This window comes from Canariomyces notabilis (assembly GCF_033297395.1).
Source record: "Canariomyces notabilis strain CBS 508.74 unplaced genomic scaffold N656scaffold_1, whole genome shotgun sequence".
NCBI classification, from domain to species: Eukaryota; Fungi; Ascomycota; class Sordariomycetes; order Sordariales; family Chaetomiaceae; genus Canariomyces; species Canariomyces notabilis.
In genome coordinates this window covers 80,359-104,560 of record NW_027041823.1, presented here as the reverse complement: position 1 = coordinate 104,560, position 24,202 = coordinate 80,359, and the positions used below count along the sequence as shown (strand labels likewise).

The following is a 24,202-nucleotide window of genomic DNA, read 5'->3' as shown; positions in this document are numbered from 1 at the left end:
CTAGGTTCAACGGGTGAGTAAAGTCCGATTTTCAGTTTCGGAGTTTTCATCTCTTTTTTCCGCCTCGTTTCCTCAAGACATCGGCACCGTATTCGCACTACCCATAAAAGGCTCAATTCCGAGATCCGAGCGCTTGGCGAGGCTCGCTGATTCAGTGCTGCCTGCGTTTCGCCTCCGTCATCCGAGGCAACACTTCACCAACATTCTGCATCTAACCTCTCTACTGGCACATTCAAACGTCGTTTCGGCCGGTTCACTTCTATTGAAGTATTCTTTCGCTAACTTCATCGCTCGCAGTACTTCTCTAGCATAGCTGCGTTCTAGTAGACGACGTTACCGGAGGTAGAACAATTCTACCAGCCGCAAACATGACTACCATGGTACGAAATCTTGATGCACATACTGAAGACAGTGCGACCTGCAGCCGTTGATGGGAGCTGTCTACTGCCTATGGATGTACTCGAGAGAAGTTGGAAGGAAAAGAGACGGGCGTGGCAGCTCTCCTCGCGGGTGCATCTGCATCGGCACTGATTGCGGCTTCAGCTGGCTAACTAATTGCTAGGATCTCCGCGTGGGGAACAAGTACCGGATCGGTCGTAAGATCGGGTCTGGCTCCTTCGGTGACATCTACTTGGGTACCAACATCATCTCTGGCGAAGAAATTGCTATCAAACTCGAAAGCGTCAAGGCGAAGCACCCGCAGCTCGAGTATGAGGCCCGTGTCTACAAATCACTCGCCGGAGGCGTCGGCATTCCATTTGTCCGCTGGTTTGGTACCGAGTGCGACTACAATGCCATGGTTTTGGACCTGCTCGGTCCCAGCTTGGAGGACCTGTTCAACTTTTGCAACCGCAAGTTCTCGCTCAAGACGGTCCTTCTTCTCGCCGATCAGTTGATTTCCCGCATCGAGTACATCCATGCCAAGTCGTTCATCCACCGCGATATCAAGCCCGACAACTTCCTCATGGGTATTGGCAAGCGTGGCAACCAGGTCAATGTTATTGACTTCGGTCTGGCCAAGAAGTACCGCGATCCCAAGACGCACTTCCACATTCCTTACAGAGAGAACAAGAACCTGACTGGCACGGCCCGCTATGCTTCGATCAACACCCATCTCGGTGTTGAGCAGTCCCGCCGTGACGATATGGAGTCGCTCGGCTACGTCATGCTCTACTTCTGCCGCGGCTCTCTCCCGTGGCAGGGACTCAAGGCTGCCACCAAGAAGCAAAAGTACGACCGCATCATGGAGAAGAAGATGACAACGCCCACCGATGTCCTCTGCCGTGGTTTCCCCAACGAGTTCGCCATCTACCTCAACTACACGCGCTCGCTCCGCTTCGACGATAAGCCCGACTACAGCTACCTGCGCAAGATCTTCCGCGATCTGTTTGTCCGCGAGGGCTTCCAGTACGACTACGTCTTTGATTGGACCGTCTACAAGTACCAGAAGAATGCCCAGGCCATCCAGCAGGCGGCCGGAAACAACACCAACCAGGCGGCTGCTGGCGATTCCAAGGACGCGTCGCAGACGCGCAAGGACGCCCAGCAGGCGCTCCCGCGCCAGACCCGGAAGCCGATTGGCGAGAACCCGGACACCAGCCGCGCCGTCGGTGGAAGCGACAGGATGTGAGTGACCGCCAGCCTAGCCCAAAGAATTCCTAGTAAGGAATCATATTTTCTTCAAGTCTTGGTTTGCGCGTTAACCGCTGGCCGGGTTTACAATGCTGACGTGGAGTGCTGACGATCAGTTTGCGATAACAGGCTGCGCTCGGCTGCCAAAGGTCAGGGCGCTGGCTCGGGATACGCTTCGAACAAGTACCGCCCCATGGACTGAAGCGCCGAATAGCACCCCAGACCATGGCTTCCTTTGGGCTGTATGATTATGTTTCCTGGTCGGCTGGGTGGAGATGACCGTTAGCGGCTCTCCGCCATGAAATGCCCGAGTTACTAGGCGGAGGCGGCCGCGCCTTTGCCGGGACCGGATCAGCATCGATAACAGATACACGCCCTACGCACCGGTTTTACGGGATTGATTGTTTTCTCCCTTTTTATCCTTCGGCATCTCATCAGTTCACGACCTTCCCCTTGGCTCGGATGATCTTCGCTCTGCGGTGTGATCCGGTTGGCTTAGGCTCGGCCTGGCCTTTTGGTCAAGTACCGGACTCGCTGTTAGGGTCGGAATCTGACGAACGGCATGCCCGGCATCCCGATCCTGTCGGGGTGTCGTTTTGGGAAACGGCTGATGTCCGAGGTGGCGTAGTGGAATAACGATCACAACGACGGGCCAGAAACTCGAAGCGCAGCCGACTGTTTAGGTTTCAGCTGGCTATCGGGTCCGCATCGCTGGGAGATCGGCCGCTTCTCGACGTCTACAGAAAGAACTACCCCGTCACCACTCCCTTTTTCGTTTTTCTTGGTCCTGCATTTTCCGTTTCTTTTTGCTTGCTTAGTCGTTGCATTCTATCGCACCGGGAATCGCTTGTGGGGAGGCATAACAGGGGACGAAGCGATTTTTGATACCGAGATAACGGATACGATTGCAGTTCTGGCCCTAGCCAACGATCTAGGCATTTGTGGCAGTGCTCCTGGGCGGCCGGGCAGTAGTTCCCGAGCTGGTACTGATAGGTCGGAGGCCGGGTTGACAGGACGTCATGGGACAGCGTTCATCCTTGCATCACATTGGGCAAGTGGTTTGGAGGACGGTATGGGGATGATGGGGGTTAGGAGCCAACTCTGTTCGCTCGCTTGAAAGCCCGTTCTCTCGGCCCTGAAGCAACAGGGAGCTTGCGGAATAGACCCACCGTGACCAACCGCGATCAAAGTGCCCGTGGACCGCAAGGGCTTTTCTCCCTTCCTGCCTTTGCACGAGCTTTGTAGGGCAGTCGGAGAAGCCGTCGACAAGTGCAGTCAGCCGGGATTCCCGGGTACAGGTCAACTCGCCGTTTACGTGATCTGGGGGAAAGGCAGCAATGCATGGCAGGTAGCTTTCATAATAAAGGTCTCGTTTTTTGCTTTCTTATTTGACTCAGACCTCTGCTGTTCATGTGGTAGTGATACTGTGGGAAATGTAGCGAGTTCATGCACGGTGAGTGGACAGCGAACTGCTCAGCCTCGTAGGGTGCATGAAGCGAAGTTGTTGGCGCTGACCAAAAATCGGTGTCAGGAGGCTATACATGCAGTCCCTGCGGGGCACATGGCTGGGGCAACCTGACAACACGCGACTCGAGAGAGCAGGGACTCAGGAATTTCACATATAATAGGGAAAGATGGAGACAAGGAGGCCAGAAGTAGGCCAACTGGGAGCTTTTACGGTTCTGAATCCTGCCATTGCCTTTAGTTAAGTCTGTCAAGGCCTTCAAACGTGGCACACCCTTGGCTTTCAACGCCCCTCGCCCCGCGGCTTGCCACATGTCGGCCGGAATTTGCATTTGCCGTCCTTCAGAATAACCCGGGTCGCACCAAGCAGACTCGCAACAAGCTTGGATTTGCCGGGTGTCGGAACCAAGACCACTCCCGGTTATTCCACGGCCTCACCATGGGCCTCCGAGAGGAATGCCCGTCATCCTCGATCAATGCGGCGGATGGGTCGAGAATGGCGCCGTCAACGCTGGATCTGTTGATCCTCACCTTCAACTGCGCAAAGAACTTGATTAATGCTTCCGTCTTTGCCTCGCATCTGCATACTGCGCTGTTGCAGAATGCCGCTGGTCTGCCTGATCTTGTTGTCTTGTGAGTCGCCTAATTAGATCTTTGAGCTGATCTAGTGCTCCATTGATACATCAGGAGATGCAATGAAGCTCGGTCTCGGCCTCCCGAGTGCCCCACCCCGATCTGAGGGCTCGCAGTTTCTCACTCTCACTCTCACCTCTCACTTCCTTTCTCTCTGCGTTCATATCATCTTCCCTGGCTGTATATGTAAGCTGATTTGGGGAGGATAGCTCGCTGCAAGAGGTAGCACCGCTCTCACACGCCTTTATCGGCCCCTACTTCCTGGACCCTTACTATGTTCGCTTTGGTGACGCACTCAATGTCGCCTCGGAACGGGTGCTTGCGGCCGCTGGGAGAGACGGCCATGATGAGCACGTCCTTTCTACCACGCCGCCGAGGGTGGCCGGTCCCCCGTACACGCTCGTGCGGGCCAAGAATGTCGGCATGACGGCCATTCTTCTCTATGCCCGTGACCCGGCCGCGGCGAAGCAGATTGAGGAAGCAGAGTGTGGCTTCGGTGCCGCAGACATGGGCAACAAGGGCGCCGTCGGCCTGCGCGTGACATGGAGCCGAGGCCGAGGCCATGACGGCGATGAAGAACCCATGTCCACCGAGCTGACCTTTGTCGCCACCCACATGGCCGCCATGGAATGGAACCTCAAAAAGCGCAACTCCAACTGGCGCTCCATCGTGTCTTGCCTGACCTTTGCCAACCCGCGGAGCCTTCTGCCGGGAGTCTTTCCTGCCGAAACGTCCATCGCGCAAACACCGGACCGTTCAGGGGCAGGCGACACAGCGCCGCGCTATCCAACTCTGACCTCATCCGGTTCCTCCTCGTCCTCCTCCGAGGAAGACGATAATGACTCCAACAAAGACACGACCAACAACGAGGAGGAAGAAGACACCCGGCCCCTCCTACCGCACCACCAGTCCTCCTCCAACGACAACCTCGTACAAGACGAGACGCACAGAGCCAAACTGCAGTCCATCTCCATCTTCAAGCCGACATCCCACCTGTTCGTGGCGGGCGACCTCAACTACCGCATCGCCGAGACCACTCCGCCACCACTCTCCGTCTTCCCAAGCTTTGACCCTGCCTCGCCGAACCATTACTCAACTTTTTTCCACCGCGACCAGCTCACGCGCGAGCGCAAAGCAAACAGGACCTGCCATGGCCTCTCTGAGAGCCCCGTCACCTTTGGTCCTACCTACAAGTACGACGTGCTTGACTCCGCCGAGGGCGCGGATAACCGCGCCGAGGTGCTCGCTGCTGCGGCTGCGGCTGCCAGGAGTAGTAGTAGCAACAGGAGGGACGGGGATGACGAGGGAAAGGTGGTGGAAGTAGTGCCCTGGCGGTTTGCGCGGCACCGCTGGCCCGGGTGGTGCGATCGCGTTCTGTGGCTGGACGTGGCGCCCTGGGTGGTGCAGCGACTGCAGCGGCACGGAAAGGGGACCGGGACCGGGACCGGGCAACAACTGCGGGTTGAGACGCTGCTGTACGACGCGTTGCCCGTGCTGGCGACCAGCGACCACCGGCCGGTTGTCTGGCGCGGGCTGGTGCCGGTTCTGGGCGCGGCAGATATGGCTGTTCCCACTTCTACTAGCACTGGGGAAGGGGACGGGTTGCTCGACGAGGAGTGGAAGGCTGATCCGAGAGTGCGCTTGCCTGTCCCCGTGGACGTGCATGCTTGGGAGAGGAGGGCCAGGGCGAGGAGACGAGAGCTCGTGGTCGGTTGGTCGGCGTTTCTGTGGAGCACCAAGGAGGGCGCGCTCTTGCTGGCGACGGTGTTGGCGTTGGGAGTCGGAGGGTGGTGGTTCCTCCGAGGGTGGTGAGCGGTTATGGGGGTTGAATAGGGGGAGATGGGTATGCTATATATTTTGTATACACTGGGTTATATATACCTGTGTCTGCGTGGGTATGAGAGGCTTGGAAATCTCCTCGTGGAGTTTGGTCTCTATTTTGATAGACATATCTATATAACGTTATGACTTGCGTGGACCCGATGTTCGGAGTGCGTGATCACGGAGACTTGTATGGCCGGCATGTGGTGGTCAACAACTGTGTGGCTTATGTGGATGGCCAGACGTAGGCCGCTCCTATTATTGCTATTCATTCGAGATACCTAGGGCACCTTCGGCTGTACACGTTTCTCCCGCAACGGCCGAGACATCGTACTTGACTAGCTCACCCAGCCGTCCTTAGCTTGGCGCTTCTAATCCGAGGCCTTGCCAATCAATCCCATTCCCTGCATGGATTGCTACCTTGTTGTAATATCTGCGCTCGACTTTTCTCTTCCAGGATGCCGGCCCTCCGCGCAGTGGTCAGCGTACGATAAAACAATCCCCCACTCCATCCATCTCTGATTTTACATATGCCAATAGTACATCAACCGCTCTCTTCGTCCCCCGCCCCTTTCCCATTCCCTTGTCTGTGATCACATGTTCCCCCGTGTTCTCCATCCGAAACGCCTAATATCCAATTCATGACACACAAATGCCACCGTCCGCTCTGTATCTCTGTATCTCTGGCTGTATAGAATAGAATAGCAGAAAGAGAGATGGGCAGATAAGCAAACCTCGCACGTTGGGGTAAAACAATTCCACCCTGCCACGACGCTGCAGATGCCAGCACGCTCAATGTGCTCCCGCATCTCCGCCCGTCTGCTAAACCGGGTATCTGCATCAATAGGAGAAGAAAAAAAGGTCAAAGCAAAATAAAGACACGGGAGAAAGAAAGTCAGACCGCCATGAGGATCATCGCTAAACCACCCTTCACAGCCAGCCATGCTAAAAATCCTTGAAATACTCGTCGTACTTCGCAGCCATCTCGTCCGTGTACACGTCGCGCGTTGCGTCCTCTTCAGGGTAGATGTCGAAGCATTGGGCGTCTCCGGGGTACCTGACGGGCGGGAGGATGGGGCCCCTGTGGCGCTTCTGCCGCACCGCCTCCCAGTCGACACCCGCGAAAAAGGGATGGGCCTTGACCTTGGCCGCGCCGCCGCTGATGTTACCCAGGCGCCGCGACCGGTCGACGGTGCAGAACTGCCTGATTATGTCCTTTGCCGCGTCGCTGATGACTGGTTCTTGCGGGAAGACGACGGGCTTCTCTACAATTCTGCAAGGGGGCGTGTGTGTCAGCGGGGAGGGGCAAGGGAGGCGTTTAGGAGCAGATGTAAGTCAAGACATACTGCCTGTAGATCTCGATGGGGTTGTGATGCCAAAAAGGTGGATAACCGGTGAGGAACTCGTAAATCAAGATTCCCAGCGCCCACCAGTCCACAGCCGTTGTGTGACCCTTGTTATGGATCACTTCAGGGGCCAGATATTCGGGCGTCCCGCAGAGCGTATACGTCTCGACTGGGCGGTCGTCCTCGTTGTTCCCGAGCCGCTTAGCGAAACCAAAGTCGACTAGCTTGATGTGTCCCTCGGCATCGAGCAGCAGATTCTCGGGTTTCATATCGCGGTAGGCGATTCCCCCTTGCTCCTCGTGCAAGTGCTCCAGGATCAGCACAATTTCGGCGGCGTAGAAGCGCGCCATGTCCTCGTCGAAGCGCCGGAATTTCCGGAGATAGGTAAACAACTCGCCGCCGGGCACGTAATCCAGCAGGATGTAGAGAAAGTCGTGATCCGAGAACGAGGCGATAAACCTGGTGATGAACGGGTGGCCCGCCACGTCGGCGAGTATTTGACGCTCATGGCGCACATGGTCAATCTGCTTAAGCTTGATTACTGGGACTCGATCAGTCACTGGCCGTGTTGTTCGCGTTTTCTTTGTGCCAAAAACCAACCTTCCGTCTTGCGGAGAATCTTGAGCGCATATACCTTGCTGCGGTCGGCCTCGGTGCCGTGTGACGGTCGGACGAGACAGACTCGCGCAAAGGTCCCTGAGCAGCCAGATTAAGTATTATGATGGGCCATTAGTGCCTCTGGCCGGGCCCGAGAGGAGAGCCGTACCTGTCCCTAGAGTCCGCACCCTTTCGAAATCGGCCGGAGACAGCTTCCGGGCACTCGAGACGTCAAACGGCTCCTCGTCCAACGCCCTTTGCTCCTGGTGGTTTTGCTGAAGCTGCTCTTGCCCATCACCCGCCGCTTGCAGTGCTGTCGCTTGTAACGGGTGCAGCCCGTGGCCTAGGGCCTGTGAGTGCGCGACCGTGGCCGCCATTGCGCTGGTGGAAGACGTTGTCAGCTGCGAGTTTGTTGGGAAGACGAGGCAACCTGGAATTGCACCGTACTGCGCAAGGTGTGTGTATATAAGTGAAGGGGCCGCTTGTCTGAGACCTTGTCTCCGAGTTGCATGTATCGCCTGCCCTTTCTCAGTTCACTTGGACAGTGAGTCCACCTTGTCGCAAACACAACAATATTGAGCGTGCCACCTCTCTCAGCACTGCTTCTTTTGCAGTGCTTGTGAAACGGAGAGGGCGGGTAGGGCACCTTGGATAGAGAAATCAGGAGTCCAGCCCCCAGGTCGCAGATATCGAGGCGGAGTGGAGTGCACAACCGACTTGGCTAGTAGACGTACCGATGAGGATTGAGGACAGCAATGGGGATTGGGGGCACGGGACGGGACGGGACCCGGTCTGCGTTCATGAGTTCTCGGTTCGGGGTTCGCGGGGTCGCGCGGTTTTGGCAACGTGGGGTAGGGGGCATAGGGGTTTACTGTATTAGGGGGGTCGATCAGAGATTCATCAGTGCTGGTTCCGCTAAAAAGAGAGCCCCGCAAGTCTAGATGTAAATTGATTGCTGGCAAGAAGAACCCGACAATGAAAGATGTGACAGATGAAGGATTGCCCTGCAAGATGGTCGCGCCTTCAATTATCGGTGCTCAGGATCAGTCATCCAATGCATTGGCGAAATCATGGCCATAATTCAAGAAGACCAAAGAGCATCGTCCATAGCTTGGTCCATAGCTCAGCTCATAGACAAGACCATCAATGGTAAGGCGTTGGATAATTGCCGGGGGTAAAAATACCCGAATGCAGCCTTACTGCGGTTGACGGGTATAATAGAGTCCATTGAAGTCATTGACATAACATTGGTGGAACTCTGTTCCGCAGTCTTGGGTTAGAGATGTGCTGTTTCCACTTGGACCGGACAGGGAGAGGATATGCCATGGGATGCACTGAAGAGAAGTTGTAGTGGAGAAGCACCAGCGAGTTGAGCCGGCATTACTTCGTATTCTTGACCACGATGTTGCTCGCTCTTGCAACTCGATGTGCCCGGGATATGAACCGAGCTGGGAACAATCTGGAAGATGTCCGCTATGCAATCTACATTATAGGTATGCAGCGATTGCTGCGCCGGGTTAGGTTGACTTTGCAGTGGATTCTGGCTGGTGAAGGAGCTGCACTCGGAAAGGGAATGCGAGGGGCAGTGGTGAAACATCAATTCTGCCTTTGATGAAATCAACAAGAGCTGTGAGCGACGGTCAGGGACTCAGGATTGCATGAAAACCATTGACCCACCCGACACCTCGCTTGGCAAACGGTGCCCACTGCAGGTTGCCAGTGAGCTGCTTAGTGCTTACAGTACAGAATATGTAGGTAACGTATGTATGTATTGTAACATATACAGGCAGTAATTACACGCTGCTGCCTCTGGAGAGCACCACTATCCTCCATCCCTTCAGCAGCATCAGCATTGCCCCTCAGCTTTCAGCCGTACACCAGTTCCAAGAGCCCAGCGTTCCGACTGTAGATCTTCCGTGTAAATATACTGGCTAGGATTGGGTTCTCCCCTGCCTATCAGGCAATGCGATTCGAGCACGTCGTCGTCGTCGTCCTCGTCGTCTGAACCAAGGCCGAAGCCGCCCTGCGACCGCCCCCAATTCTGCTGTCACAGGGCAGCGCCCAACAAGAGCGGGAGCCCAGCATGTTAAACCTCTCGAGCTTTGTGCAAAAGGCTCAACAGCTGTTGGACCCGACGCAGGGCTTAAATCTCTCCGAATCGGACCGGAACCCGTCCAAGGCCTCGCTCTTCCAGAGCCAGTTTCGCCTGCCGTCGTCGCAGCATCCTCTGTACGAGATAACAGCCGAGCTCACGATTCCGCCCGCGAATGCCACGCAGGGCGACAGGGATAGAGACCGCGGCTTTCAATATGCCGGAAAGCTGCATCTTTCCGAAGCCTACCTCTGCTTCTCCACCACGCCCTCCAGCTTCCAACAGTCGGCCAGCACGTCTAGTTCCTCGATATTCACCGGCCAAACCCATGGCGGAGGGCCAAGCGGCAATGGCTTTACCTTCCCGCTCTGTGCCATTCGAAGAGTCGAGCGCCTTCACAGTCAAACATTCCAGGTAAAGTGTGCCCGTCTCCTGCTGCCACCACTCCGAGCGTCGACTGACGGATCGCGCCCTTGCAGTTCGCCCTCTCCATCGCAACATGGAACGGTATCAGTCAAGATGCCGCCAAGGAGAAGGACAAGAAGGACCTCAAGGAACAGCGCATAACAGTCCAGCTTGCCGGCACGCGGCCCGCCTGCGAACGCTTTTGCGACGGCTTGAAGAAGGGCCTGCGGGCAAACGTCGGGAATGTTGGGAAGCTAAAGAAGGTCACAGCCGAGTGCTATTCAGAATACCTTCTCCGCCCGGAGGACAAGAAGAATGCCAGTCCTCCCGATGCCGGGTTAGGCATGCTCTTCAAATACCCCGGGGACCCCAAAAAGCTCCGCGACCGGGCCAAGATGAGGCTGTGGGCCGAGTATCTACGCGACAACGGGCGGAACGTGACGTTGATCCGCCAGCCCACCTTTCACAAGCTGATCAGGGTCGGCTTGCCAAACAGGCTAAGAGGCGAGATGTGGGAGCTGACGTCTGGCTCCATCTATCTGCGACTTGAGAACCCGACGCTGTATTCCGATACGCTCTCCAAGTTCTCCGGGAGGGAGTCGCTGGCGATTGACGAGATTGAGAAGGACCTGAACAGGAGCCTTCCGGAATATCCCGGCTTCCAGAGCGAGGAAGGCATTGGCCGCCTCCGCCGGGTCCTCACGGCCTATAGCTGGGTCAACGCCGACGTAGGCTACTGCCAGGCTATGAACATTGTCGTGGCGGCGCTGCTCATTTACATGTCTGAGACCCAAGCCTTTTTCCTCCTTTCCGCCCTGTGCGATCGGCTAGTGCCCGGATATTACTCCACCACCATGTATGGCACCCTCCTTGATCAAAAGGTATTCGAGTCCCTAGTGGAGAAGACGATGCCCATCCTGTGGGAGCATCTTGTCAAGAGTGACGTCCAGTTGTCCGTCGTTTCACTCCCCTGGTTTCTGTCGCTCTACATCAATTCAATGCCTCTGGTTTTCGCCTTCAGAGTTTTGGATGTCTTCTTTGTCGAAGGACCCAAAGTTCTGTTCCAAGTTGGCTTGGCTATTCTCAGGATTAACGGAGAGGAGCTTCTCGACGCGGCTGACGACGGCGCCTTCATATCGGTCCTCAAATCCTACTTTGCTCGCTTAGACGAGTCAGCCCACCCCAAGTCGGAGAACCCGAAGCTGAGAGCTGTGACGAAATTCCAGGAGCTCATGGTCGTTGCATTCAAGGAGTTCTCGGGTATCACACACAGCAGCATCACGGAGCTTCGCTTGAAGAATAAAGATGCCGTCTTAAACAATATCGAGAGTTTCGCCAAACGCACTGCAATCAGGAATTTGTCCCCGGACAGCAAGCTGCTGAGCAACGACGAGCTGGGCGCATTATACGACAGGTTTTATGGCGTGCTGTACGAAAGACAGCAGCGGGACCACATTCTAAAGCAGGAACAGGCAAGGCGGAACAAAAGCAGCAGGTCACGGATTGCAGAGGTTGCGAGCGAGGGTGACCACGGCATAGAAAAGGGACGGGTTGGCCTGGGTCCGAGCACCAGCCTGATGGACTACGACGCGTTTCGTGAATTTCTCGCCGGCATGTCTAAATGGGCCATTTCAGACTCTCCCACCACTCCCCGCCGTGAGGCTCTTGCAGACAAGGACAAGGGCTTTTACAGCAGCTTCAAAAGGTCTGATGCACTGCTATCTCCTTGGGGTGCCGGCCCTGAGCCCGCGGACCACGAATTCTTAAGGAGACTGTTCCAGAAGTGGGACGCCGACTCATCCTCAACCCTCACACTCCAAAAGGTTGTCTCAGGCTTGGCCCGCATCAAAGGCAAGCGAGACATTATGGGGACCATTAGCTATTTTTTTGAACTGTACGACGACGATGGCGATGGCAAGGTTGACAGAGAAGGCATCCTACGCATGTCTGAAGCCTTGCTGTTCCTCTCTCGACGTGGGCTCGAGGGCACGCTCAGTCCTTCAAATTCAACTTTGACCCTCAGTGAAGGCGCAAACGCGGGCCAAAACGATGTGCCGGGCCAGTCTGTAAATGAGAGATTCCTCGGCAGTGTCAGCGCCTTTATAAGGAGGTGCTTTGAATACGCCGATCCCGACCATCCTAGCAACCAGCACAACGCTGTGCGAGAGGTGCAAGAAAAGCTTCAAGCAGCCCAGCTGAAGGAGACGGCGAGCGAAGAGCTTGCAAGCCCTGACGCGTTCGCTATTGGCGATGACGACGACGACGACGACGACGACGACGACCTATTAGCGATGGAGTCGCCGACTGGGAGCCCCAAGCAAGCTAAAAGATCTGACGTGCCAGGCGATCAGCAGCCGCCAGAACTCCAGCTCAACTCGGTTCAGTTAACCCCTGATGAGGATGACTTGGCGTTGCGGCGACGTGTGTCCAAAGCCCAATCTGAGAAGGCTAATATCGCCCTCGACCCGTCCAATCCCTTGCACATTACGCTTCCAACCTTCCGCATGGTTGTTCTTGCTGATGAATTGCTCGAACAATTCTTCGAATCCTCATTCCCCACCTCTTTCCACATCATCGACAACCTCGGCTCATCTAATACTCCAACAAGCGCCTCATCCCTGACCACCTTCTCCAGCCTTGGCATCGGCGCCGGGCGTGCGGTCAACGCCGCTCTTGGCGGAGCCCCAGTGGCCACAGCACCTGCCGTCGGCCGGGGTCTGCGCGGCGTGCTCGACAACATCGTCACGGACGGGATGCGCGTAGCGGCCGAGGTACGGCGCCGGATGGAGGAGGCGCAGAAGGAGTTGGAGAAGAATGCGCTTCCGGGTCAGCGCAATGATGAGGAGGATGAAGAGGATGAAGATGATCCCGCCGGCGGTGAGCGGTCGTCCGGGGCCGGCAAGGGCGTGGCCTATGGCGGTGACCCCGAGCGTCGCAGTGTACGGAGCTCGGATAGAGATTTGCTTACGGGAGCTGACGCAGAGGCCAGCGGCACGAGCCGTGTCGGCGATGGCATCGTTACGGGCGATCTCTCTGTGGATGGGGCTGGACCGAGCAGCGGTTCTGGGGCCGGCCCCGGCAAGGTGGTCGGGGTCGAGTTTGACGGGTAGGAGCTATTGGACTGACTATGCGGCTTACCTGGGCCGGCGGGAATGGGATGGTGTGGAATGGAGCGGCGCTGGATATTTCTGGGAATGGGCTTGAACTGGCGGGGCAAGGAGTCAAGGGTTGGCCAGCTTGTGCATGAATGCTCTATGTCATAGGCTGACGATGGCTTTTACACTACTGATATACAGGCGTTTTAGAGTCTGCGCTTACTATATGCATTCAGCATGCACTACGGAGGTTGGGGCCAAAAGTTATCATCACTCCAAGATAGCCAAGACTGCCAAGGCCTGGATACAGTAAGGCTCGCACAGCCCATGTCAGCCACTGGCCCCTAACCACTGTAGGCATAGTGCGCATCGCCCTGTGCTGAGGGGCTTCATGGGCGGTGCCCAATCAGCGAACAGGGAGAGAAACTGCTATGCCCAAATTAAATACAGTGTAAGTATGCTCTTCTCAGTTCGTCGCACGTTGATAGGCTTGGCCCTAACAGAGAGTGATGATAACTTTTGGCCCCGACCTCCGTACAGCCGCGGGTGCTCAAGGCCTTTGTTGACTTGATTATCCTAATCTTCTCGCGTTGTTTTGTTGTTCGAGGATGTATCGAACTCCGCTTGCGCTGCGGCCACGGCCCCGTTTCTTGTCATCAAATTATCGTGATCTTCGTCTTCTCCAGCTTAAGAGGGTCCCTCGCAAGGTCATTATCCCGCCCTTCACCGTCAATATCGCCAGCTTCGTGCGGCCGGGGATACCCGACAATCGAAAATGGCTCACGTCCCAGCATCATGGCGGCAAGCGTCGACTTCTTCTCCAGCACGACGCCGTCGACAAAACCAACCCGCCGGTACTTGTTACTACCTGTCTCCACCCTTTTGAGTATGAGCCCAAAGCGATGCTCAATAAAACCATGCTCAAGGACATGGGGCAGACGGGTAAGAAGCACAACGGACAGTTTCTTGGTCTTGATAGCCGCGCTCTGGTTCGGACGATCAAACCCTCCTTCAATCCAGATACTTCCAGATCCAGTCCGCATTTGCACCACGACATCAGCCACCTCGGAGCGCGCCGGCTCCTGTCCAAACAGGGATTCCAGCCCAGGAGCGGTGCGCGGCCGCGGGGTCCGGATGGACTCGACAGGCAACACGGGCGCCCTAAGCAAGAGCCGGCTAAGCCCCAGCCTCCCGTAAGGGTCAGCGTCCAATCTTTGGGTTGAGTGGCCCAGGTACTCGGCTAGGGGCTCAAAGTCGGCCATCTTTGCCTTCCAGCGCGCTCGCTTGGTGTACCACGTGTAGATGGGGAACTGCACGGGCCCGGCAACAGACGCCCACGACCAGGACGGCGCCACGTAGAGCAAGCCAGGCTGCACCAGCGCCTGGCTGCCGGGCCGGGCCTTGCACCAGAGCAGTCCCTCCAGCAAGCCGAACCGCCACAGGCCGGCGAGGTAGTGGTTGCCGGGCTGCGTTTTGCTGGCAACGGCTTGTGCAAGGCCGGACAGGGCGGGAAGGCGATCCGTCGCCTTGGTAATCTGCCGGGCGGTGTAGTCCTCGATTATTTTATACCATCCGATCCAGGCGACGTCTTCGGAATCGCTGCCACCTTCGTAGCGCGGATCACGGCGTTGCCGGGCAAAGACCGAGCCCGAGCCGGCCGCCCCGTTTCCCGTCCGGCAGAGGCGCGTCAAGCGACCGCCGCGGCCGCCTTCAATTTCTTGTGCGACAGCGTCGCCGACCTCGCTGGCGCGCATGCTCTCGCACTCCCAGAAGGCCTGGTATGTCCCGTACTGCAGGGCGCGAGTGGGGAGGTAGCGCTCTTGAAGGCACCAGGCTCGTGCCGTGACCGGTTCGCCCGCGAGGTTGTCCGGCCCGGATGGGTCATGCCAGCGTTTTCCGGGCGGGGACCGCAGCTGAAGACCGAGCTGTTGTTCACTACTACCCAGACCGGTCGTTGGAAGAGGAGGAGGAGGCAAGAGCACCGTGTCTAGAACAACCCGCTCCGAGAGAAATCCTGCCGTGTCTCCCGGGCTGTTGGCGGCGTTGAGCACGAGATGGGCACGTCGATAAACGTTGGCCATCTGGGCCGACTCGCGCGCCCAGTCGTCGAAGTCGTCCTGGACAATGCAAAGGCTGTCGATCCACAGATAGCGCAGGCCAAGTCTCTGCACGAGGGCAACAGCGTCCCGAAACGTCTTGGGCAGCGTGGTGACGTCAATGCCCTCCATCCGCAAAGGCAGCGTCCCGCGCGTGGAGGTGAAAGGCGTGCCATCCTGTCCCCAGCAGTGGCTGAGGGCGACGTAACGACGGTCGTCGTCGGCCGGGAGCGCCTGTGCTTTGCGCAGGCAGATCCTGTTGCCATCAGGGACTAGTATCTCCAGCACGCGGGTTGGCATCCATCCCTCAGGATTAGCATTACACGCCGGTCCGTGGGTACTGACGCAAGTGTCCAGCCAACCTCGAGCAATGTCCAGGCTCTGCTGGGACAGCGGATCTGGCGAAATGAGGGCGTCTGTACGACGAGGAGGCAGAGAACTGTCCAAGCTGTGGTTAGATCCTGAATGGACAACGCGCAACTCGGCCGTGACCGGATCGAGGGCATCAAACGAAGTGATTGCGGTTGCCGGGCTGCATTGAACGCGCAGGAAGAGGCTGGACGCATTCTTGCGACCGTCGTAGACTACCCTAGGTTGCTTCACGAGCTCAAGGGTAATCTCAGACTCCGTCCTGTACTGCCGGATTTCAAAAACAGGGTCGTGTAAATCTGGCGGCGGAGTTTGAGGGTCAAACATAGCCTCTCTGATAGCTTCTTCAACCACCACTTCCCTGCTCCGCTGCCAGCCTTTCATGATTACCCGGCAAAGATCGCACGATTCCGAGGACTCGTCCACGGCCGCAAGAGTTAGGTGCCACTCTGATCCTACCTGTACTGAACCGCAAGCTTCAGTGTCGTGCCGATTCTCAAGACGCCGCATAGCGCCGTCAATGTCCAGTCCCACGCAGAGACTGCACAGCATGGCTTCCATCCTCAGCATTATGGTCAAGTTAATGGAGTGTTCCCTGCGCCAAGTGCTGGCAGGAGACAGGTCCGGCTCATGTCATGGATTCTTACCTGGACCCGAATCGGGCACATTTCAGCTCTCTCATCTGCTGCCATCAGTAAGCAGGTCACCAGCATGGAGAAAAGGGTTAGGGTTCCCCTAATCCGGTAATCTCTTTGGTTGAATTTGGCCCTTGGGTATCAAACAGTAAACAATCAGATTCAAATTCATACCAAATCATGTCAACATCCTCACCGCGTCTGAATTGATCTTGTCGAGGTAAGCGGTTACGATGTCGCCGATGGCTGGTAGCGAGCAGGTTGCCTCTCCCTTAACGTCTCCCACCTCCCACGTGGGCGCTCTGCTCTGGGGTGGGCAAAATCCAAGCCCGGCCGTAACTGCAGTATTCATCCCACCACTTCCGGCACACGAGAATGGTGCCATATGGATGTAACAATGACGGGGAGTAGGTCTGGTGCAAGAGCGTGGGCATTGGGTTCTGAACTTTCCAGGAGGGAAGAGGGAAGAGGGAAGAGAAGGGGGGGGGGGGTTTGGGTTTATACTGGCGCGAAGCAGTAATGCCGGGTTGGACTTTCCTCCATGTTGTGGCCCGTGGGCATTCAGGTCGGGAAGACAGCAAGAGCAAGGGAGAAGAACTATGTCCTAGTGCATGTTTCTAGCTTGGCTGGAGCCACATATGGTTACCTAAGGTACCTACCTAGTGAGGCTGGGAAAATTCAAGTTTGTCGAAATAGTCGAGACACGAAACGTGACATATTGTGTATGTATGTCCCTTTTATGACGGAACGGTACATGTACGCACCATCCAACCACAACCAACATCAAGCCAAACCGTACCGGTAGCCATACCGCCATGCCCAGAAGCTCCCTTGCAGCAAAGAACGCCATCCATCCGCCGAGGCTCCTGACTCCCTTACATATCCGCCCCATCCCAGCTCCATAGTCGCGGGCAACGATAAACAAGGACACGAAATGCTAATGATGGCGATGCGATGCGAGATGCATTGAAAATAAAAACTGGCTGCCGCCCACCGTCCCCATCCCTGTTCAACCGACTGGCCCAACCAACCAACCACCCAGCCATGCCATTGCATAAACATGAAGAAGAAAATGATGATGATGCTATAGACACAGGCATGAGATAAAGAAAAAGGCCCTATGAACGACTGGCTGGTATCACGATGCATGACCCCGACAAAAGATGTATCGTATCAACAGAGAGCAAGACCCAAGCATGATGCAAGTGAAGAAGAAAACCATCCAGGACGCAAAAGCCAGACGTCAAGGTATCCCATCGTACCGACCCATCCGCCTGTGCAATCCACCCAGCACCAGCCAAATAATCATCATGACCACCCTGGATACGTTACACACCGTATGTAGTATGCCGAAACCAAAAATACAAATTCCCCATGCCCGCCTCCCTTACCCCTCAAGTATCTCCCTCCTCTCTCCTCTCCCAAAATAAATAAATTATGTACTACTGCACCCTCCTGGCCTCAAAAAGCCCCAGGCTCAGCGCCGTATCGTTCTCGCCCACATTCGGCGTAGGCTCATTCAGCAACTCCCAGCGGCGGAAGTGGAACACGCTCAGCCGCTCAGCGCCGCCCGCCATCTGGCCGCCCCAGAGCGACGCAGGCGTGCCCAGCAGCGACCCAAACATGGGCTGGGGCTGCTGAGTCATGCTGCTGCTGGTCGACGGGGTCGCCGCCCCCTTGTTATTATGATTATTATTACTACCGCCGGGCACCACCATCCTCTCCCGCTGGCAGAGGCCCAGCCCTTCGCTCCCATCAGCGGCAAATGAGAAGATGTACGCCAGCCTCGGGTCCTGCGCCGCCGCCGCGCCCGAACCCCCCAGCGCACGCACGCACATGGCCCGCGCTTCCTCCCCGAGATTGTCCACCAGCAGGCACGACAGGTCAAAGAGGCGTCTTGCCAGGGCCACTGTGTCCGCCCCGCCTGGTGCGTGCAGGACGTCCAGCTCTTGCAAGAGCCCGGCGCAGGCAACCAAGAGCTTAGCGCGGACGTCGTAACCATTGGGGGGCTGGGGCTGGGGCTGGGGCTGTTGTGCTTGTTTTCCACTGCTGCTCAGGTCGCCTGGGGGCGCTGAGGAGGTGGCGGGAGTGGAGGTTGATGGAGGCGGTAAGCCGTGCGCGAGGAGGGTGATGAAGTTGAGCGTGAGGGGCAGAAAGTGGTTGAGCACAGCCGACTTGACACCGGACTCACTCGGGTCGGCTTCGGCCGATGGAGAGGCGAGGAGTTCCCACAGGTCTACCACCTTGTCCACTACTGTCGGAGGCAGATGAGCCTGCCTGGTTCCTGCTGGCCCGCCGCGTGTGATGGCGTCGAGGACTGCCAACAGATTCTCTGCCATCTGCAGTGTCTGGCTGAGGGCTGCTGGGTCCGTCACGGGTGGGTTCTTCACTGACGGCAAGAGACTGAGAAAATGGTGCTGGGCGCGCACTTTGAGATGCTGCGTGATGTCGGCGCTGAGGCAGCTCAGCATTCCAACCCACGAGATATTGCCCGCGCCGATGGCCTTGTCCATGGCGTTTGCAAAAAGCTCGACGTGCGACTGCTGCCGGTCGACGGCCTCTTGGCTGCTTTGTTCGTTTGAGTTGAGGCTCAACGCGAGCTTCACTTGGCAGAACGGCAGGGTAAACTCATTTGTGAGCTCCAAGACCTGGTCAAAAGTGACGTGCGCGTGCCCACCGCAAGTAGGGATCAACAGCGTGGTTGTTACGTGGTCGGCCCAACCACTGACCTGAGGATTAGGATTCTTGGCGTTTAGCGCCCGGGCTACCGCGACAGGGTCCCTCAGCACTAGGCTTTTGAGCAATTCGAGGAGCCGCTCTTGGACGGCCGGAATGTCGAGGGGTAGGCCTGCAATGTCATTTTGGCTTTTTGCGTAATAATATTCGGCCAGGGCAAGAGGAATGAGCCCGAGCACCTCCTTCGAATTTTCTTTGACGGCCTGATCCTGAAGAATGGAGAAGCGGTAGGACTCGTCTGCTGCCACCAGGTCGTCTTGCGGGATAGGGGTCATGAGCAACTGGAGCACTTCTTGCATGTATCTCGTTCGGTGTGTAATCTGCACCACCTGGGGCCCATTAGAAGTCGACGTCAGAGTATGGGCGACGCTTGCCCCCCCTCCGCCCGGAACTTCAGACGCTGTTGCCAGGATAGCGGGCATGTCCAGACATCCCACCGAGACAAGTAGCGGAAAGATTCTGAGGATGGACGGGCGGTTACCGAGCGTACGGAGGTACAAAAGCCATTTGGCCATGAGACCGTCAAAGTGCTGTGTGTCGAACACGCGCAGGCGACCGAGCAGACCGCTATAGGCCCGCTGCTTATCGTTTGCTTTGCCCCAGCATGCCTGCAATCGCTGCACCACCGTCTGAAACAGGCGTTCCATCGTGTTCCGGTCCAGGTTGGAGCCGCCGGCAAGGAGTTTCTCAATCTCTTCGTGTAGTTCGCCGGCATCATCCTGTAGCTGAGCAACCATGTTATCCGACACGGGCGAACAAGCGTCTACCGGATTCTGACGATCGCTCAGCGCTAGATCCTTCTTCAGCTGCAGGGCCAGCTCCTCCATGCCAGGAATCCTGGGGGCGAGGGAAACAAGAGAGGCTAGCAGCGGACGAAGGGCGATCCCCTGCTCACGAACGGCCGCCCTGAGTCGCTGGTGGAGGTTGTGAAAAAGGGGTTTTGAAGCATCCAAAGCGGTGAAGATGAAGAAATGCCGGTTGACAGTATCAGCAATAGCCGCCAGGATCTCAACACTGGAGTGCTTGGTCAGCGACTTCAAAATGTCGCCTAACATGGAAAAGTCCTCGGCAGCTTCGAGCACGGCTCGGACAGCGTAGAATATGGTGGGTGATATGTCCGGGGTTCGGCACCCGTCCTTGACCTGCTCCTCGACATTTGGGGCGAGACTGGCGCGGAGCCAGAAACCGATTTCGGCCTTTAGAGCCCGACTGCTAGCTGCAATCTTCCTGGCTAGCTTGGCCAGTGACAATGGCTTCCGCTGGAGCATGGGTTCAGCGGGGTCGAGCGGCAGTCCCAATGTATGCTTCAGATGCTGAATGGCCAACTCTGCGTCCCGCGCCTCGTCCGCCACGCTAAAACAAGCGCGCCGGAGCATTCCACCTCTGAGATCCAGCTGGGACGCGGTGAGAGCATGCGTCGGTATCTCGGCGAGGAGGCGGGTTTGTCCGGGCCCGTCCGGTAGCACCTGCGTGGGGTCCCTAAGCCCGCCACGAGCAATGAGCCACTGGACATAGCGAGGCACCGAGAATTTTCCGGAGCGGACAAGCTCGCAGACAACGTGGTACAGTGTACGCCTGCGCCCTTGCTCTTCGCAGGCGTCAGCGTCGAGAAAATCCAACACGGCCATCGTGGCGTCAACGCCTAATATGCTCCACTGCTGTAAGATCCGACTGGTGACGTATACTTTTGCCAGCCCGGGGCGGTAGAGCGAAGTGCACCACTCGAGAAGCGCCTTTGCCAAAGCAGACTTGTCCTTCGAGATGCCCCAACACTGGGCGGGGAGCTCAACCGGCATCGGCGTCTGGAGAGTTCCGTCCAGCATCCGCACCAAAAGATGCCGGGCAGCCGGTTGCGACCTGTTGGCGGATGCCACAAGCTGCTCGTTCCGGAGATTGATGGCCATAAATGCGCTGTGGCGGGCTTCATCACCAGCCGGCAAGCATGCTTTTAGGACATCACGAAATTTTGCCCAAGTTGGCGGAGACAGAAAGTTCTCCGGGCTGCTCAGGATCAGAGTGTTAAGACACTGCGTTAGATTCTGGAGCAGGGGTTGGAGTATGTCTTTGTCAGGGTGGGTGTAGATCTGTGATGACATGAGGATACCGGTTTGAGAGAAGGACGCCTGGGGCTGCTTACCAAGTTGTGATGGCTGACAAGAGCCATGACCAGTCTTCGGCCGTACTTCCGAAGCTTAAGCAGATCCTTCCAGTACATTTGCGTAAGGAGCATCCACATCGGAAGCCTCGATTCGGAACTGTTTTCGAGGTTGGAGACGAGCCACTCGCCGTAATGCTCGCGGTCTAACAGATGCTCAGCGTAAAGGTGTGCTGCGAGTCGGGTCCTACTGCTGAGTTAGCGCGGCAATCCGTGAATTTCGGGGAAGATGGAGGGCACTGACGTATAATGTACCTTGGACTTCCAGTCCTCTTCGTCAAACGAGAAATATACGTGTTCGATGAAGCTTTCGACAGCAACAGTCCAGTCCCTGATCCATCTTGTTTCGCCGCCCATCACCAGGGTGCTCACCCCCTTGCGTTTGGTGGCTCGAATCTCGTTTGCGCCGACGCATTTTATCAGCCAAACGGCGCGGTCGGTGGGGACGTTCTTATTCAGACACTGCTCTAAGAGGACCCTGCCGCGTATACCGTGGGGGATCGTCCGGCTAAGCCGGCGGAGCGAGATTGCCGAGTTGGCCAGGTCCTTAAGCCAGCCCTCGCGCTTGGTGTCAGTCAGTGTGACTCGAGGAGGGGGCTTGAAGGTCGACGGGGCTGTGATCTGGCCGATATGCCGCCTCTGCCCGAGAATGGCCGTGAAGATGGAGGAAAGCGCGGTCAAGCCAGTCTTGTGCTTGAGGGATGGAAACAGCGTGGCTTTAGCCGACTGCGTCTCGGTAGTCGAAAAGAGGCCCTTGTCGTAGTATCCGTTCCGGATTACATTGTCTGAAAACTGGTCTTCTGGGTGGTTACCGGTCCATGGGAAGAAATCAGCATGTGCAACTAGCGGTGGCGGGGCCAAGCTGCCCGATCTCGCCTGAGCACCACCGTGTATCGAGTAGCGAGGGGCGGCGGCTGGAATTTCGACCGAGTACGGCTTCGGGGGATTTGGTTTCTTGGCCGAGGCGGCAGGCGTCGGCGGTGGGTCCCGGCGTGGCACATTGGCGACGCCGCCAGGGGGGCGCCGGGGCATGGGCAGAGGGGCGTCTTGGTCGGCCGTCTGCAGGTGGGTTGAGAGATGGGGGCTCAAGTCTCCTAGATCGGAGGAGTCGGTGGTTGGCATGACGCGCGAGGGCGTGAAGGGCTTTGACGGCTCGATTGTGCTCGGGGATTCCCCAATACCAGCGTGCGGCATGGAGTCAACTGGGTCGTGCGAGAGCTCCAACTTGAGGCGAGAACCGCCGCGGCGCTGGAGGCCGAGACGACTCGGGGGTCCATCGCTGGTATCGCCCGGACTGAAGTCAAAGTAGGCTCCATCCTTGCGTATGGGAGACGGCGGCGGAAACTGCTGCTGGGGAACAGGGCGCTGGTGTGCGGCCGGCCGCTGCGACAGGCTGGGCCCGCTCAGCTTGTGCTGGGGCGGTCGCTGCTGGACGCCCAATGAGGGCCGGGAGGTCATCGCAGAAAGGGAAACGATAGCGCCATGCCGCAAGATTTGGACGTGATGTGTATCTACAGCTGCGGTGTGCGAAAAGGTGGGGTTGTTGTGCAATCAGGATGTCTGATAGTATCGGCTGGCGATATGTCGATGGCGATGGGCGATGTGCGATGGACGATGGGCTGACGTCCGCAACCTCCGCTAGACCCCTGTAGTGAGGAAATGGCCCCCGTCTCGAACTAGTTAGGCAACGTCACGACTGATTGCGGATCATTCGGCTGGAGCTGGAACTATGCGAAGGATGGGCTAGGCGGGCATCGGGAGGAATCTGGACTCGAGGCGCACAAGAGTCGTAACAATCGTTACTGAGCGGGTGCGTGTCGCACGTTGAGGCCCAGAAATCGTAGGTAGTATAGGTAGGGAGTGTAGTGTATGCCCGGTGCGGGATGTCGGGAAGACTAGGCTCGGCGGCAGGTACCGAATTAACTTGTCCTGAGGTTTGGGGGGCTCGGCCTGAGGGACCCGTGAACGATGGAGAATGGCGTGCGTGCTGCAGTTTCCGACCTGGTGAGCAAGGGGTACGTTGGCAGGTGGACCCGTGCAAACGTTCATACCGTGCGGTAAGTAAATGCCTACACAGTACGCTTCTCGGATTGAAGGTGTACGCAGAGTCGAAGGAGTCAAACCGTTGCCACATACCTCTATTCTCGATTACTGGTAGTATCAACCACCATAATGTTGAATCGACGTTTTCCGGCTACCCGATAATTAGGTACACCTGCCACCGGCCTCTCCGATACCGAGTTCAAAAAGCGGATCGTAGATTGCATCCAATTGCTGTACACTACATGTGAACGGTGGCAGATGGAGTACAGTGCAAATCGAGATTCATTCTTTGGCATTGGGCGGGCCCCCTCTGCGGCCTCATAAAAAACCTCCGTTAACCCAACGTTAGTAATTCGTTATTGAAGCTCGTTCGTCCGCCAGTCTTCAGGCTCTTCCATCAGCGGCCAATCCTTCAGCAACGGATAGGAGATGGGCTTCCCCGGGATGCCCTATCAAAACGAAAAATCACCCACTGGCCAGCCGGCCAGATGGCATGGAGCCATGGACGGACTGGCAGGTCGTGCAACCCCGTGTGCAGCAAGCCCACAGATTGGCAACTGGTCTCGCTGGTCTAGATTGCGGGGATTGCCGTTCCGACCATGTGCCACCCATTGCCCTCATGTTTAGAACCGCCATGATTTTGTGCCAAGTTAAGGGCGGAATCTGCATGCAGCCGGATCGAGATGATCGCTTCTATCGGGCAGTGATTACCCCTCAGAACATCGTTGAATGGTTGCACACCCAGTGAGTGCTTGTCTTGTTGGTGGCTCCCAGTCAAGTTTGTAGCGCCTCGACGCTGGGATTAGTTACACCAGGTGAAAGGTCAATATCTACCTAACTAATCACACGGGCAGTCGATATGTACATACATACACGTAAGGTAGTAGTTTCTGTAGCATGCCTCCATCCTACACTACACTACTACTGTATGGAGCTGTGGATGCCGGTGGGGATACTTGGACCAGCAGTTCAAGGGATGCTCACAGTCAAATGTTAGCCAAGTCCGACAAGAAATGGTACGCTGCCGTGTCGCCCAACACTCTATAGGCGGTCACGGTGACTTGGGCCTGACTTCTTTCGGTA

The 24,202-nt window shown here is 56.9% G+C and overlaps 7 protein-coding genes across 7 annotated transcripts; 3 read left to right on the top strand and 4 right to left on the bottom strand.

Annotated features, from left to right (window-relative positions):
* The first annotated feature begins 39 nt into the window (after positions 1-39).
* On the top strand, positions 40-1,844 carry N656DRAFT_742763 (kinase-like protein). The gene is made up of 3 exons (XM_064812840.1): positions 40-380; positions 563-1,661; positions 1,762-1,844. Exons 1-2 carry the CDS (start codon positions 369-371, stop codon positions 1,628-1,630), a joined length of 1,080 nt encoding a protein of 359 aa, XP_064674523.1. The 5' UTR covers positions 40-368; the 3' UTR covers positions 1,631-1,661; positions 1,762-1,844.
* A 1,379-nt stretch (positions 1,845-3,223) lies between these two features.
* N656DRAFT_772945 (DNase I-like protein) lies at positions 3,224-5,752 on the top strand. The gene is made up of 2 exons (XM_064813966.1): positions 3,224-3,729; positions 3,939-5,752. The coding sequence occupies exons 1-2, from the start codon at positions 3,536-3,538 to the stop codon at positions 5,539-5,541; spliced, it is 1,797 nt and encodes a 598-aa protein (XP_064674522.1). The 5' UTR covers positions 3,224-3,535; the 3' UTR covers positions 5,542-5,752.
* A 743-nt stretch (positions 5,753-6,495) lies between these two features.
* N656DRAFT_793498 (Pkinase-domain-containing protein) lies at positions 6,496-7,870 on the bottom strand (the record flags this gene model as incomplete). Its single annotated transcript, XM_064817174.1, has 4 exons — positions 6,496-6,823; positions 6,897-7,437; positions 7,497-7,592; positions 7,663-7,870. 4 exons carry the CDS (start codon positions 7,868-7,870, stop codon positions 6,496-6,498), a joined length of 1,173 nt encoding a protein of 390 aa, XP_064674521.1.
* Positions 7,871-9,576: 1,706 nt separating this feature from the next.
* Positions 9,577-13,100, top strand: N656DRAFT_699463 (TBC-domain-containing protein; the record flags this gene model as incomplete). The annotated part of the gene is made up of 2 exons (XM_064810789.1): positions 9,577-9,999; positions 10,065-13,100. The coding sequence occupies 2 exons, from the start codon at positions 9,577-9,579 to the stop codon at positions 13,098-13,100; spliced, it is 3,459 nt and encodes a 1,152-aa protein (XP_064674520.1).
* A 641-nt stretch (positions 13,101-13,741) lies between these two features.
* On the bottom strand, positions 13,742-16,111 carry N656DRAFT_699694 (HET-domain-containing protein; the record flags this gene model as incomplete). Its single annotated transcript, XM_064810805.1, has 1 exon — positions 13,742-16,111. One exon carries the CDS (start codon positions 16,109-16,111, stop codon positions 13,742-13,744), a length of 2,370 nt encoding a protein of 789 aa, XP_064674519.1.
* A 778-nt stretch (positions 16,112-16,889) lies between these two features.
* On the bottom strand, positions 16,890-17,480 carry N656DRAFT_1740 (uncharacterized protein). Its single transcript, XM_064808750.1, has one exon. The coding sequence runs from the start codon at positions 17,332-17,334 to the stop codon at positions 16,969-16,971; it is 366 nt and encodes a 121-aa protein (XP_064674518.1). The 5' UTR covers positions 17,335-17,480; the 3' UTR covers positions 16,890-16,968.
* Positions 17,481-17,627: 147 nt separating this feature from the next.
* Positions 17,628-22,534, bottom strand: N656DRAFT_699013 (uncharacterized protein; the record flags this gene model as incomplete). Its single annotated transcript, XM_064810757.1, has 3 exons — positions 17,628-21,005; positions 21,059-21,263; positions 21,321-22,534. 3 exons carry the CDS (start codon positions 22,532-22,534, stop codon positions 17,628-17,630), a joined length of 4,797 nt encoding a protein of 1,598 aa, XP_064674517.1.
* Between the last annotated feature and the right edge of the window lie 1,668 nt (positions 22,535-24,202).